This window comes from Erpetoichthys calabaricus, chromosome 17, assembly GCF_900747795.2.
Source record: "Erpetoichthys calabaricus chromosome 17, fErpCal1.3, whole genome shotgun sequence".
Lineage (NCBI taxonomy): Eukaryota > Metazoa > Chordata > Cladistia > Polypteriformes > Polypteridae > Erpetoichthys > Erpetoichthys calabaricus.
This window is the reverse complement of record NC_041410.2, coordinates 96,912,251-96,927,673: the sequence shown is the minus strand read 5'-3', so window position 1 is coordinate 96,927,673 and position 15,423 is coordinate 96,912,251. Positions and strand designations below refer to the sequence as shown.

The following is a 15,423-nucleotide window of genomic DNA, read 5'->3' as shown; positions in this document are numbered from 1 at the left end:
GCCAAGGCAGGCTGAGACACACGAGGATATCAAACAAAAGACGCAGGACGAATGCTGAGTTTACACGTAAGACAAGAGATATCAAATCCTCATATCATATCAAAAATAACATTATACATCCATCCATCCATTTTCCAACCCGCTGAATCCAAACACAGGGTCACGGGGGTCTGCTGGAGCCAATCCCAGGGCACAAGGCAGGAACCAATCCCAGGCAGGGTGCCAACCCACCGCAGGACACACACAAACACACCCACACACCAAGCACACTAGGGCCAATTTAGAATTGCCAATCCACCTAACCTGCATGTCTTTGGACTGTGGGAGGAAACCCACGCAGACACGGGGAGAACATGCAAACTCCACGTAGGGAGGGCCCGGGAAGCGAACCTGGGTCCCCAGGTCTCTCAACTGCGAGGCAGCAGCGCTACCCACTGCGCCACCGTGCCGCCCAACATTATACATGATACATAATATCACAATAAATCGTAATATCAAATCAAACTGTTACCAAGGTAATGTAGTTAGTTATTACATAAAGCCGCATTACTCAGAGGGTACGGCAGACCTGCCATCTGCGGTTGCGCGACTCTTCAGTTCACACAACTGAAAATCATTGGGCTTGTCACATCTAATGACTGGCCTCGCTCCTTCTAGTGACAGCCAATAGGGTGCTGCCTGGCGGAGCCGGTGCTGTACGAAGGGTTAACAGATACGGTGACTTCAGCCGCAGTCTCGGCCCTTTTTTAGGTTTTTCCATTCTGTCTTGGCACATAAAACATGAGACATCACACAGGCGAGGGGGTCTCTTTTTTGTTGAGGTCCAAAGCCCCCGTGTTCTTTATTCCTCATCGCTGAAATGAAATGAGTTGTACTTCCAAATGAGGATAGTCAGCTCTCACATACCCAGAGCCCACCTTTACAGCTACAGACCGAATCAAACCTGTTCGATGTTGTCAGAGTGAGTCCCTAGCTTGTTGGAGTGAGTCGCGGGGTACGTCAGACTACACGACTCCACCGTCACAATCTCAGGGTGGGGCGCCGCTGCCCGTCTCCCACTCGCTAAGATTACGTAAGTGAAGGCTATAACTGAAAATGGCTGGAAAAGTCGTCTAAGAAGACGTGGGCTTAAGGCAAAGTTAAGACCACCCTGACAAAACCCACCACCACCACAAACCCCATTCTGTGAGAGACCTGGAAGATTCAGAGTGGTCAGATGGACTGTGGCCAGGTGACAACGGAGGAGAGGAAAACAAAAACTCCAGTCAGCCGCATAAATGGGGGAAATAAAATGCTAGTAGTCCATGGCTAGGCCGGCTCTTGCCATAGGCCGAGTGGGCACCATGCCCAAAGGGGCACCAAAAAGTCATTTCAAATATATGATCATGAGGATGCCGATCTCAAGTGGACCCCCAATCCCCCCCAACTCAATAAATTCATATGCAATTGTGTGGGTAAACATCTAGGTTGTCTATTTCATATGTGATCGTGAGGGTGCCAATCTCCAAGGGGGACCCTCTTTAAACATGGATCTGACTGCGTGGATCTAAAAGGGGGTCTTTTGTTTGGATGTTTCTTCTTGGGCATTTCCAACTGAGTCTGCCTAGGGGCACAGGGTACCCTTAAAGTGGTCCTGGTCCACAGACAAAGGGGGAGACCTGCAGACCTCGGCTAACTGGCCATTCACCCCCTGCAGGACATTCTACTGGATGACCACCGAATTTTCCATTCTGTTGAATCCAAGGCACCCAGTATCTCAGATTTCTTTAAATTTGGGGAAATTAGGTTTAGGGCTACTGAAAAAAAAAACAGGGTCCCCACGGGTGCCATCCACATCATTAAAATTTGAGTCTGATTGTTTCTGGTCCCATGAGTGCCCAGCGTTGCCACTTTGTTTTCTGGGTTACAGTTACGGTTAGAAAGAAGTCAACTTGGGACCACCAGGAAGAGACCCGGAATAGTAATGGCCCCTGATTATTGTATTGCTTATATTTTTGTGCATGTGACTAACAGAGCTGCACAGCCAATCAGCTACACTCATGAGGGTCTGCTAGACTTCAGTAGTGGGTGGTCTTCAGCCTGCAATTGTTTCTTTTCTTTGTTAAAAACCAAGATAGGCCTCAAAATGGACATCAGCAGGCTTATCCGGATGTCATTGATGAGTGGGCACCATGACGGGACGTCAACCTGGTCGTTGTGCACAGAGCGGGCAGAGGTGTGGCTACAGGTGGGGAAACTGGGTGGCACTGCAGCCCACCTGATGAGAAGCCAGTCAAACTCTTCACGTATTTTAGTATTGAGTTGCCCTCCCCACACACACACACACACACACACAGACATCCCAGGGTGACACTGCAGTCCATGGCGCTCACGTTTAAGTGACAGTTCAGTAAATCAGGCCCGGCCACATTCTTGCACGCCGAGTTCCTGGAGCTCCTTTTCCGAGAGCTGTTGGAAGAAATTCCGACTTTCTGCTTGTTTAGAGCGGAATGATAACACGGACAATGGCGCTCCAAGACACCAGACACCCCAGAGAACCCGCATTTCCGGTCGCTTCGGAAACCCATTCAGACGAGACCGAGCGGATGTGGCACGTGACATCACAAAATGTCTTCTTAGAGTGAGCACTGGTGACTCCGGGCAGGGACGCCAATGGCACTCAGTGGAAGGGCCAGCTGTGTATCCGCATCTGGGATAACGTCGGCTCCACGTGAATTGTGTGATTTTATGGCACGTCTGCGTTGTTTTTGACACGTATTCAGTGGGGTTTATTTTTGAGTAGCGACGCTGGCTTTCACAAGTCAATGTTCATTAATCCGTCTTCGAAAGGAGGGTCGGTGGAAAGCTGGAGCCCATCCCACCGAGGGTCTTCAGCACAAACACGGGGATATGTTTGATCAAATGTTAGAAAGCTTTGTCTTCACACAGTGGACCCCCCCAAGCCAAGCCATGTGACAGAGAGCAGGACTTTCGGGGACCACCAAACCTCGACTTGATGATACTCTGGGGAAGGAAGGGACAGGGGTCTGGTAGGATAGAGAAATGTATTCTTGAAATTGGAAATCTCTACGTATTATAAGCACATGAGATAATAAACACTGAGTTAGGATTAAAAGGACGTAGGCCTGCGTATTTTTTATTATTCTGTATGAGCTACAGACCACTAATTGTTCATTAAGCCAAAGGTGCAGGAGAGCTGGAAGGGACGGGACCCTCGCTTAGAGAGGGAATGTGAACTCTTTGGCTGTAAATTAGGGTATGCGGCAATGGGCTAGTAGGGAGTGACGACATGATGGACAGAGAGGGGCTTGATACCCCCTCAGACTGAGAAATATTGGTAGTGGCAGAACTAGAGCAGGGGAATGACAGGAGTCAGGTGAGGATGAGGATGAATAATGGCTTGTATGATAAGAATTGTAATAAATGTAAGAGATGCCTATGGCTCAGGGCTCAAGTCGTCTGAATTGAGTTTGTATGTGCGCCGTACCCTAATTCTTCATTCTGCTGCCAGTCCTGAGTCTCCAAGTGCCCACATTGGGGCTATGGATGCCCGTGTCAGTTTGCTTCAACAGTAGCTGGCAGGGCAGAATTGTCTCTGCTCGTCTCAGTTTTTCGAATGTTCTACCAGGATGGACTCCAGTGTGTTGCCGGTAGGGCCCAGCAGACGGGGCGGTGGGTTCTGAGAAGCCCATTCTGTTTATCAGAAATGGCAACAGGCAATCACTCACAAGGGCATGGTGCCAGTTTGGTTTTTGCTCAGGGACACGAACAGCTAAGGCAGAATTAAGGTGCAAGCCCCCAGTCGAACCTGCAGTGTAAATGTGCCCCCCTGTTATAAACAGGGCTTTTCCAGACTGAGCTTTATATCAGTGAAGAGCACCTGGTGACCTGCTGTACGCCTGAATGGACCCCTGAGGGGGCCTCACACACGTTAATGGGGTACAAAGTCTGCTGTTGGGCAGGCGTTTTCAGGGCTCTTAGCAGGCAGGCGTAGCACAGAGCAGAGAGTGCTGTGACAACCTCCCAAACCGGAGGAAGAAAACCAGGAGGCTCTGCCTGATGTCAGCTCCAGTTCTTCAGCACGGGAGTGTCCCTCCTCATCCTCCCTGTCCACCATTTAAGAAAGGAACATCTCACTCGTAAACCTGCACAGAAGCAAGAAGGCTGAGGAAGCTGAGAAGTGACCCCACGGTACCTGATGTGATCGGTAAAATCGAACAGGGAATCCACCGCGGACCCCAACACTTCATCTGCGGCTGTGCTTGTGGTTGATGGTTTGGACACGACATACGGAGAGCATGCATACCTGGCAGACGCCATTAGGGTCACCTGCGCTATCACTCCTCTCTGCTCTTCTGTCATTAGGTGTGACCGTGTGGAGTGGCTGGGCCACCCGTCTATGCAGTCAATGGGGACTTCAGCACTTCAATGTTTGCAGGGCACCATCTGTTGGAATGAATTTTGTTATGCGTCTAAGTACTAAAGTGCAATACTACAGTTTGAAGGTCTCATGACAGCCAAGCCCACAAAGGGTGGCTTTGCCTTCCCTCCATCTTTGCTGAGCTCAGAGCTCCTTTATCATTTCACAGTATGTACTCAGTGATAAGGGGTCACCAACTTCATGTCTCAAACTGTTTGGTTGTTATGGGAACCAAGTGGACCCAAGGTCATTGTTAACAATAGGAGGTGCCACCCTCTGCCATGGAAAAAAAAACAAAAAAACAACAAACTGGCAGTGGAGCCACAGAGGCGGACATGCTGGTCCGCTCCCTGACCATGAGCTCATGCCAGAGCACCAGTTGAGAGCCGCACCTGCCACCTTGTCATTCCGGCACTCTGAAGTCACTTCTAATGTGAATGATACAAGGCAGACCCTCTAATTTGGGAATCTTAGCCAATGTGTTGGTCTGGGATACAAAAAATAAATAAAAAATAGGAAGGCGGAGGGGGGGGGGCAATGACAGAAGACTACTGGGGGTATAAAGCGTTCACCTCCATAAAGTGACACGGGTGACTTTCTTTTCTTCCAGCTTTCACTTCTCATCCCTTTTTTTTGAACTCCTTTCATCAATTTGGTGAAGCACATCAAAACATTAATAATCCAAAGTACAAGAATCAGACAACAGCTGACACGCGAGGGACGGGGGGCTTCCAATCTTCTGGTTACCCATGACTGGCATATCCCAGGATCAAATGGTGGCAACAAGATGCAGAAACTAAACTCACGGGGACATGGAAAGGTGAAAAAGAAATGACCGCCCCACAATCGAAACGCGGAATGTGTTTTTGACGGCATAGGTTCAAAAATGTTGCACTGGTTTTTACATTTTTTTTCCCAATATAGCGCATTTTGTTCACAATATTTTTTCCACCTGACTTTATACTTACACTCCCTTCATCAGAAACAAAACTTTACAAGTTTATGAGGAATCAAACAAAAAAAACACAATTTTTAAAAGCTCTGAATATACAATGGCAGCCAGCAAAGGCTCAGGTTGAGTAAATGGCCAGCATACTGATGGAACAATCATATACTGTAAGTTGGCTGCACCAGACATCTTGAAGAAGCAGACATCAACCAGATGTTCACTGAGGCTCCACCCACAGCCCTTTTTTCCCCTCCTTTTGGTGCTTGGCCCCGCCTATGACTGAAGCTCCTCCCCTAGCCCTTCTTTTTCTTTTTTTTTCATGTTTAGCCCATTCTTTACCTGAGGCTCCACCCCCAGCCCTTCTCTTTCCCTATATTTGGTGCTTGGCCCCACCCCTTGTTAGCAGCTCCATGCCCTGCCCTTTTCTTTCCCTCATTTTTCTCCTTAGCCCCTTCTTTACCTGACACTCCACCTTCAACCCTTTTTTATTTGCTTTTGGTGATTGGTCACACCCATATCTAAAACTCCACCCCCAGCCCTTCTTTCTCCCTCCTTTTCATGCTTGGCCCCTCCTTTAACTGAGGCTCCACCTTCAGCCCTCCTTTGTCTCCTTTTAGTGTTTAGTCCCACCCATGTCTGAAGCTCCACTACATCTCTTCTTTTTTCCTCCATTTTTTGGTACTTGGCCCCTCCTTTCCCTGAGGCTCCACCCCTTAGGTCTTCATTCCCTTTTTTAGTGTTTAGTCCCACCCATGTTTGAAGATCTGCCCCTCCAGCTTTCTGTTTTTCTGCTATCTGTCAAAAACACGTATCATTTGTACCCTGTATAGATATTTATTATCAATTGCTTTTGTTATTTTTGTTTTGTTTGCTGTTTTTCTATGGACACCAAATTTTAAAAGCTGCTTGCACTGGCACTGCCACATTGTTTGATGGGGGACCACAATTCCCCTGTAAAAAGACACTGACACACCCAGTAGTTTAGATTTGGGATTAAAGTGCCAAATAAATAATGAAGACGAGTGCTAGACAGTGAAGGGACATGAAACAGGCTTAGGAGTGTGAATTCTGCTATCTTTTTGATTTCGAGTTTTGGTTTCATTTTGGCACTGGGGGTCAGTAATTAAAATTTAAAATGAGCTTAGATGCTACTTTTTCTTTTCTTTGCCCCTTTGGAAAGCCAAGATCACTTAAACAAATCTTCCTGTCCATTTGGATGTTTCTGTCCACCATGTCTACATCTGTGACACCCATCCATTTCTTTTTATCTCCTTTTTGGTGCTTGGCCCCTCCTTGATCTTAAGCTCCTCCCCAATCCTTCCCTTGACCTCAACTATGGTGCTTAGACGCCCCTTCATCTTAAGCTCCTCCCCAATCCTTCCCTTGACCTCAACTATGGTGCTTGGACGCCCCTTCATCTTAAGCTCCTCCCCAATCCTTCCCTTTACCTCCTTTTTGGGCTTGGCCCCTCCTGCATCATGAGCTCCACCCCCAGACCCTCCTTTCACTTTGTGTTGTGATTGGCCCCTCCTTCATCTTAAGCCACACCCCATCCTTACTCTGATATCACTTTCTGTTTGTCCCCTCCATTGCCTGAGGCTCCACCCCCAGACACTCCCATTTCCGGTTCGTGACCCTGGTCCCTCCCATGTCTGTCTGCTGCCTTGCCAGACTGATTAAAAAGCTGACATGACGCCAGGAACAGAGGATTTAAAAGGGGGGGGGGGTGCCCTAGTGCTGGGTGTCTTTCTGCCTCTTCAACAGTCGCCATTCCTGATTCCTCTCCTGGCACTTTTTCTGGATGTTCACATTCACTCATTTCATTTTTGAGTTTATCGTTTTTCTGTCTAGCATTTTCAATACCCTTGCTTGCCTGCCTTGTTTTCTGAATTCCTGCCAGTTTGCCATTTATACATTTCAATACAGTTCTTTTTTTTTATCCATGGTTTGTCCAGGTCTGCAGATCACCACTGGTTCTTACTGTCCCATTTATGCTTTGCCTGGCAGAGGGTGGATCTGGGAGTGGCAGCACCTGCCAATACACACCACCCCCAGGGTCCTCTAGGGGGCACACTAATTCGTATAATATGTTGCAATTATGATTGAAGGGCATCACCCTTCTGTTTCCAGATTTTTCATAACCTCCTGTATGCAGTCAACAGATAGGATAATAATAAACAACAGACATCTGAGAGGGGTAGTGTGAAAATTCATTTGTTCTTCTTAGGTCAACCATGTCTTATTCTAAGAAACAAATCAACAAAATATAATCAGTGAGAATGATTCTGTTACTAGTAAATGCGATTGATCGTCACCGTCTCCATCAGATTGAGAAAAACTTGTTCTGTTGGGCATTAAGTCAAGGGGAGGGGGTGTTGGTTCTGGGGGTCTGCTTAGTGCATCTTAAAAATCAGAAGAACCTGGGGGCAGGAACAGCCCTTAGGGGTCCCGAGGTTTCGTCTCTTTCGTCAGTCAATGTGTTGTTAATGAGTGTTGCTCCAGTCCATTTGATCCAAAGGTGGAGACAAAATGGCCACCAGCTCCTGCCTCGAGTAGAATTCCAAAGAAAATTCCAGGACTTTTTTTAATAAGGAGTCCACCTGGCTCTGCGCTTACTCTTCCTGGTGTCCGTTCACCATGCCAGTCTCCCAGCGCTGCAGCAAGGGGGTCTTCTGCCGGGGGGGCTTTGGACTTCTGTTCATCTAAATAAAGACAAGAACATCAGTCAGTCTGCCATACTGCTAGCTGAAAGCTAAAACAGAAATCTCTGTATAAAAGCAAGTCCCATCATGACAGGGACCACCACTCCCATCAGGCACTGGTCTGACAGAAGGAGACCTTCATCATTGGGGGTCAGCAGAAGCAGGATGGCCCCATCGAGGGATACACCTGCATAGACTGACTGGATTACAGAAGTGGTCCAGATGTGCATTGTGACCGCGTCACACATCCAACACAGTCAGGTCTGAGAAATCTCTCGGGCGTGAGTTTCACATTTCATGTTTGCGAAATCTCATGAAAAATGAATTTTAGCCTAAATTTCACAAAACCACTTCATTAGTACTGTAGCTACAGTATCAGATCAAAAATGCCCAAAATATTTTTGAGTGAACCGTCAGACTATGGAACACCTTTACATTATGGTATTTGCATTCTCTTCATACTTTCACAGTTATGTTGGGAACCTATGACATGTGCCAAGGTGACCCCGGTGACTCCGGTGCCCACTTGCTCACTCATTAATAGTTGGGTTTTCTGCCACTCACTCTTTAGGCCTTACCACTCCACAGCCCTCCCTGGTGAGGCGACTTCACCCGTCTGCTTGAGTATTTAAATGAGAACTTCACCTGCTGGTTTACAGATCTAAGTGACACCAGAAGTGATGGCATCTCAGTCGATTTGCACATTTTCATTTCTTTTTGTCACCAGCATGAAACTTACTTGGGGACACCCCTCCCTGTTGCATGTCCTCATTTGGAGCTGCTGGTTTCAGAGTAAGTTGGCACCTCCTAGTAGTATTCTTAGGTGGGCTTCAGGCCTTCATCTTGGCTGTTCAGCCCCTTAACTTTGAGAACGTCCATCCTGTCCCATGATCTAAGGTGTACAGCCCCATGATCCTTAAGGGACCCCACCCCCATCCCATCCCATGATCTCATGGGACAACCCTTTGATAAATGATAACACGGAGAGGTCCCAGACACTCCTCCTGCCCTGCCCAGCCTGCTGCCACTCAAACACGTAGACCCACCCAGGTGACTCCCAGACACTCTTCTTGCCCTGCCCACTTTGCTGTCACTCAAACATGCAGCCCTGCCCTGGCAACATATTTGAAACTCTCTTCTTGCCCTGCCCACCTTACTGCCACTCAAACATACAGTCCCGCCCAGTCGACTCCCAGACACTCCTCCTGCCCTGCCCAGCTTGCTGCCACTCAAACACTGTGGCCCCACCCAAGTGACTCCCAGACACAGCCCTTGCCTCACCCATAAGGGCTGCTCTCTGTTTTCTGTTACTACATGCTCTCTCAAACTCAGTAATAGGCAGACAGTAATTTATAAAGTCATGTGACATGACACCCCTGGGTCTTTATGGTTTTTTTATTACCTAAAATGCACAAATTATTTATTTCTCCTTTCTAAATTAACTTATATTTATGTGGCTGCCGTTGTGTAGCTCTAATGAGGGGTGCACTTTAGGTCTGAAGGTCCTCCTAGCCTTGCAGGGGTGGTGGGGGCGTTCCCTGCACCAGTGTATGAAGGACAATTTTATAATCAGCTTATCAGAGAGATATAGGCCTCCTCCCTTAAGTTACCCCTTTCCAGGTTTTTTACCAGCATATACCTGGTCCATCTGATCAAAAAGAAGTCTGGTGTAAACTTGATGTTTGCCCAGAACGTCTTTCGGGATTTAAGAACATGAGAACATAACAAAGCCACTTCACCACAACAGGCCATTCATCCCGTCATGGAGTGGAGATATGAAGCGAGCAACGATCAACGACTCGTCCGTACCAACAAGAGTCTTCTGAGGTGGAGTTCTGTCTGCTTAAGCCTTTCATGTCTGGCACATCCCTTTAAATTAATACCAAACATTTTCCGGCCCGGGTACTCCCAGAAGCCCAACATGTATGTCTGCCTTAGAACCCCTTGCCCTCACCCCATCCACTCCTCTATGAAGAGCCCTGTAAGCGCCTTGATGGCCACAACTCACCTCAGCTTGGTCGCCCTCGGCTGCTGTGCTCTGGGGAGGTGGCCAGGTCACGTCCAGCTTGCCTGAGGAGAGCCGCTCTGCAAAGATAAACACAAAGGGTCTGTCAGGGCCGAGACGGGAAGCGAAGATAAACGCAGGGAAGGCAACCCTGCAATTGACTTCATCCCTGCAACCGCGAGGGAGACATTTAATTGCACCCGGGGGCGCAGCAATTGAACGTCTAGCCTCTGTGTCACCCTCTGTCTCATCATCCTGCCAATCTCTTCATTGTGTCTGTCAGACTGACCCAGCGCAGTCCACGTTGAACATTTCGACATCACAGCGGGGGAAGGGGTTGGGGGTGGGGTGATTGGGACCAAGAGGAGGAGAGTCCGGTTACTGCAGCCAAGGGGGTCTGGGAGCCAATAGAGCTGAAGCTGCGCCAGGCGTGAGGCTCTCCGAGAGAAGCCAAAATGAGCATCGCTTCTCTGTGAGATTCTAGCGCCACACCTGGGAGGTTTGCTGAACTCTATTGACTGGGAGCTCTGGGGTGGACCCCCGTGCCAAGCCATTCAACCAGAGTATATGTGAAGGTCCAGTTCACCCCGCTCATCTCCACAGTTTTACTGCTGATTCTGCGTGATAGACTGGCACCCTCTTCTGCCGCCCTGTTCCCCATGTAATTGGCATACCATGTGGTCTTAGAAATGTATGAGGTGGGTACAGCTGGCACAACACCACCTCCATAAACGTGTACTTCAATGGGCTGCTGAGAAGAGTAAATTTAAAACAACCCTAACACCTTGGATTAGAGCAGTAAGTCCATGAACTAGAAAATCCAACATGCAAATCCAAAAAAAAAAGACAAACAACATCCAAGGAGGGCAACGGGAAACACCAGCAGGAGAACTAGCGCCTCAGTGTGGCCGATACAGATGGCACAATCGGAGCTGCTCCAAGGAAAGTGTCCCTCAAATTCTAGGTCTGGTTCAGGATACGAGACCTCCGCTTGAGGGTGTCGACTCAACAAACTGGGACCTACTGTCGTGTGAAAAAGTAACTGCACCCCATGAACAAGCACACCATAGATCTTCTATGCAAACGGTGACTACAGATTAACAAATGATGTGGCACATTCACTCTCATAATCTAAGGTCAGGTCAGGTTGGGGAACACCCACCATATGATGAAACACCTCGGGATCCCCCCAGGCAGACACACTGTACAGTCCCACCCCCTGGTTAATGACCCTCTATCTGCCATAGCCAGGTCTTACATGGGCATCCCCTTGGCCTGGTCCTGCCACTTGGTTCCTCAACAATGAGGATCACCCTCGGGTAATCGTGCCACATGGCCGCAGTGCCGTAACTGACGCTCCCTCACAATGCAGGTCATGTGCCTCATGAGCAACACAAAGTCAAACTAGCCGTACCCGAGGACCCTCTGAAGAGACACACATGAAGGGATCTAAAAACTTGGACCTTTGTCCTTTATCAGAGATATCAGGAGCACCACACACCCCTTTCCAGTGACCTCATGACCCCCCCCCCCCCCCAAATCCATCTACTGACTTCATAGGAAGAGTCAACAGAGACATGAATGTCACTGCCAAGGTAAGTAAACCTCTCAATGATGAGGTCGGCACTCCCCCCGCAGACAGACACACCGCTGATGGCGGTCATTAAAGAGGTCATTCAAGGCCTGGCTCTTCGGTTTTTAACAAGACCCTCGCAAGCCCAGATGCTCAGACCTCTCGCTCAGCCTCTCAAGAGCTGCGATCAGAGCCTCCATTGACTCTGCGAAGATCACAGCATCATCAGCAAATTCAAGATCAGTGACTCTCTATTTTCACCAACAAATGCCCCCCAGCCGCTAGACCCAACGACCCTGCCCACCATCCAGTCCATGCCAGCACTGAAGAGAGTAGGAGCAGAACACACCGCTGACAGACTCCAGAATCAACTGGGAAAAATGCAGATGTTCTGCCTCCTCCACTCTGCACAGCACTCACAGTACCAGTGGACTGGCCGGCCATGATATCCAGCAACTTTGAGGGGATCCCATGAAGTCTCAGGATGTCCCACAGGGCGGCTCGATCAACTGAGTGGAACGCTTTACGAAAATCGACAAAGATTGCAAAGAAACTCCACCAATATTCGCGTTTGTGCTCCATGAGAGCCCTCAGTGCCAGGATGCAGTCGATGGTCGACTTCTTAGGTGTAAAAGCAGACTGCTCCAGTCGCTGGCAGGTGAGCAAATCATCAGGGACCCTATTGAGGATCACAATCTAAAATAAACAGAAATGCAGATCTGAAACATTGAAAAAGTAAGTCCACTTTTCCTACATTTCTCATGGTATTTGTTAAAGCAGTGGTCATTTTTGTGATGCACCATCTGTTGGAATGAAAAATGCATTGCAGTTTATTTCTACATGCATTACAAACGTTACTGCTGAATACATTGAGGTCCAGCTTGATTGCTTGGATTTCAACCCAAGGTAGCACAGTTAGTAAAACAAACAAAAAACAAAGAATATCTCCACATACAGTATATATATTTTCCACGTTGTTACTTTGAGAAAATAATTTTCAGATAGCCACCTCATAATAGGAGCAGCCAGGGGCTGCAGCTGGACAACAGGAATCCTAAAATGGCAATCCATAAGCACAATACAATGATGGCGGAAATGTCGCAAAGCAATTTTCACAACTTTTAATGCCTCTTGAAATTCAAAATTAGGCTCATAATTAGTGCTGGGCGGTATACCGGTTCATACCGAAAACCGTTTTTTATTTTTTTTATGAAATGGATTTTTCTTATACCGCAACACCGGTTTAAATTGCCTAAACGACGTTCGGAACTTGGCGCAGCGGGAAACTGTTCAAGTGGGGACATTTTTCACTGCTACACCGCTAAACACAGATTTGTTGCACTAGGGCTCTTTTTCACTGCTACACCACCAAATACTGGGCGGTAGCATAGGAATGCTGCGTGGTGAAAATGGACAGAGTGCTGAAAAAAATGAGTCACGTCTGTCGCCTGGAGATGCTGTAGTTTTAAAAGGTCAGATGTGTAAATACTGTTTCTATAGTACTGGATAATACTGCAAGCCAAGTTGTACTTTTATTTGTTTTAAATACAGTGTAATGTACCTGGGTACTGTGTAATATTGTGACGACATGTTGACTTTATTCTCGTACTTTGTCATTAAAGTAGAACATCGTAAACTAAACTTCATCGTAGAATGAATATTTAATTTACTAGATTTTCTCAAACCCCGTCATAAGTTATATAGCACATTAAATGCTTTGTGTTAAGTGTTCCCCGAGCTTCTTAAACTGACTTCCTCTGCACTAAGAGGAAGCACCGGCACCGGCAGCGGGAGCGATCGCCGCACAGAATCCATTCACATGATATTCATGCTCTCTGAACATTTAGAATACCAAGATAAATCCTTGATATAAATAAATACTTGATATAAATTCTAAATGTTCAGAGAGCAGGAATATCTGGGACAACTGGGTCGGGGAACACAACACAAAGCATTTAATGTGCTACATTAACTTATGACGGGGTTTGAGAAAATCTAGTAAATTAAACAATGATTTTAGGATGAAGTTTAGTTTACGACATTCTACTTTAATTATAAAGTAAACTATGAGAATAGAGTGGAAATGTCGACTTTATTCTCCACGTATAGTTTTTTTTTTTCTTCCCTATGTCCGTATTTTTTTTTCTTCACTGTGGCCCTAATACGATTCCGTAGGGCTATACCACAAATACAATTATAAATGCAAGTTGCAGTTGTATTATTTATGTATATAGCTTAGCTTGAAGCAAGGTCCATATTAATGCAGTTTGCCTAAATGATAGTTCAGTTGGTAAAGATGTCATAATAATAATACATTTTATTTATATAGCGCCTTTCCCATGCACAAGGCACTTACAGAATATAATAAAGAACTGCAGCGTATACAGTATATAGCATTGTACAAACCAGATAAATAAATAAAGAAGATTAAGACAGTGAATTCTGTCATCACCAAGATTGCACTTGTTTTATTTTATTTTAATTTGGTGAATACAGTAATCCCTCCTCCATCGCGGGGGTTGCGTTCCAGAGCCACCCGCGAAATAAGAAAATCCGCGAAGTAGAAACCATATGTTTATATGGTTATTTTTATATTGTCATGCTTGGGTCACAGATTTGCGCAGAAACACAGGAGGTTGTAGAGAGACAGGAACGTTATTCAAACACTGCAAACAAACATTTGTCTCTTTTTCAAAAGTTTAAACTGTGCTCCATGACAAGACAGAGATGACAGTTCTGTCTCACAATTAAAAGAATGCAAACATATCTTCCTCTTCAAAGGAGTGCGTGTCAGGAGCACAGAATGTCACATAGATGGAGAAAACAATCTCTAGCAAACAAATCAATAGGGCTGTTTGGCTTTTAAGTATGCGAAGCACCGCGGCACAAAGCTGTTGAAGGCGGCAGCTCACACCCCCTCCGTCAGGAGCAGGGGGAGGAGAGAGAGAGAGACAGAGTTTGTTTTTCAGTCAAAAATTAATACGTGCCCTTCGAGCTTTTAAGTATGCGAAGCACCGTGCAGCATGTCGCTTCAGGAAGCAGCTGCACAAAAGATAGCAACGTGAAGATAATCTTTCAGCATTTTTAGACGAGCGTCCGTATCATCTAGGTGTGCGAACAGCCCCCCTGCTCAATCCCCATACGTCAGGATCAGAGAAACTCAGCGCAAGAGAGAGAAAAGTAAGCAATCTAGCTTCTCGGCCATCTGCCAATAGCGTCCCTTGTATGAAATCAACTGGGCAAACCAACTGAGGAAGCATGTACCAGAAATTAAAAGACCCATTGTCCTCAGAAATCCGCGAACCAGCAAAAAATCCGCGATATATATTTAAATATGCTTACATATAAAATCCGCGATGGAGTGAAGCCGCGAAAGGCGAAGTGCGATATAGCGAGGGATCACTGTGCTGTGTAATGCACCTGGGTTTTTGAAGCCTTGAAGTAATAGTGCAACTATCAGTAATAATACAGTTATTTATTTTATTGTTATTATTTATTAGTTTAAATATTATGCAGTTTAATGATGGTAAAGTTGTTTAAAAAGTCACTTTAACGTGTCAGTGGACAGAGATTGTTAACATTAACAGAAAGTGTAGTTGTTTTCCAAAAATTATTTATTTATTCTTTTTCTAAGACATGTTCAGTGCAATACAACTTTTGACAAACACTTCTGGATATTTTCCTAAGTCTAAATACCTCTTTGGATGGTTGAAAATATGTTGTCAAAATTATAATTTAAGTTTTTGCAAAATTTGTTAAATAAAAAGGCTCTAT

The 15,423-nt window shown here is 46.4% G+C and overlaps 1 protein-coding gene across 2 annotated transcripts in view; it reads right to left on the bottom strand.

Annotated features, from left to right (window-relative positions):
- Window positions 1–5,623: 5,623 nt before the first annotated feature.
- misp3 (MISP family member 3) overlaps window positions 5,624–15,423 on the bottom strand; it is a 31,864-nt gene continuing 22,064 nt past the window's right edge. For both annotated transcript variants that reach the window (XM_028823109.2, XM_051920398.1), the window contains exons 3-5: window positions 10,080–10,156; window positions 6,818–8,071; window positions 5,624–6,697 (exon numbers count right to left, since the gene is read on the bottom strand). In XM_028823109.2, the coding sequence (XP_028678942.1) occupies window positions 7,982–8,071; window positions 10,080–10,156 (167 nt within the window). In that variant the 3' untranslated portion in view covers window positions 5,624–6,697; window positions 6,818–7,981. The remainder of the gene's footprint in view (window positions 6,698–6,817; window positions 8,072–10,079; window positions 10,157–15,423) is intronic.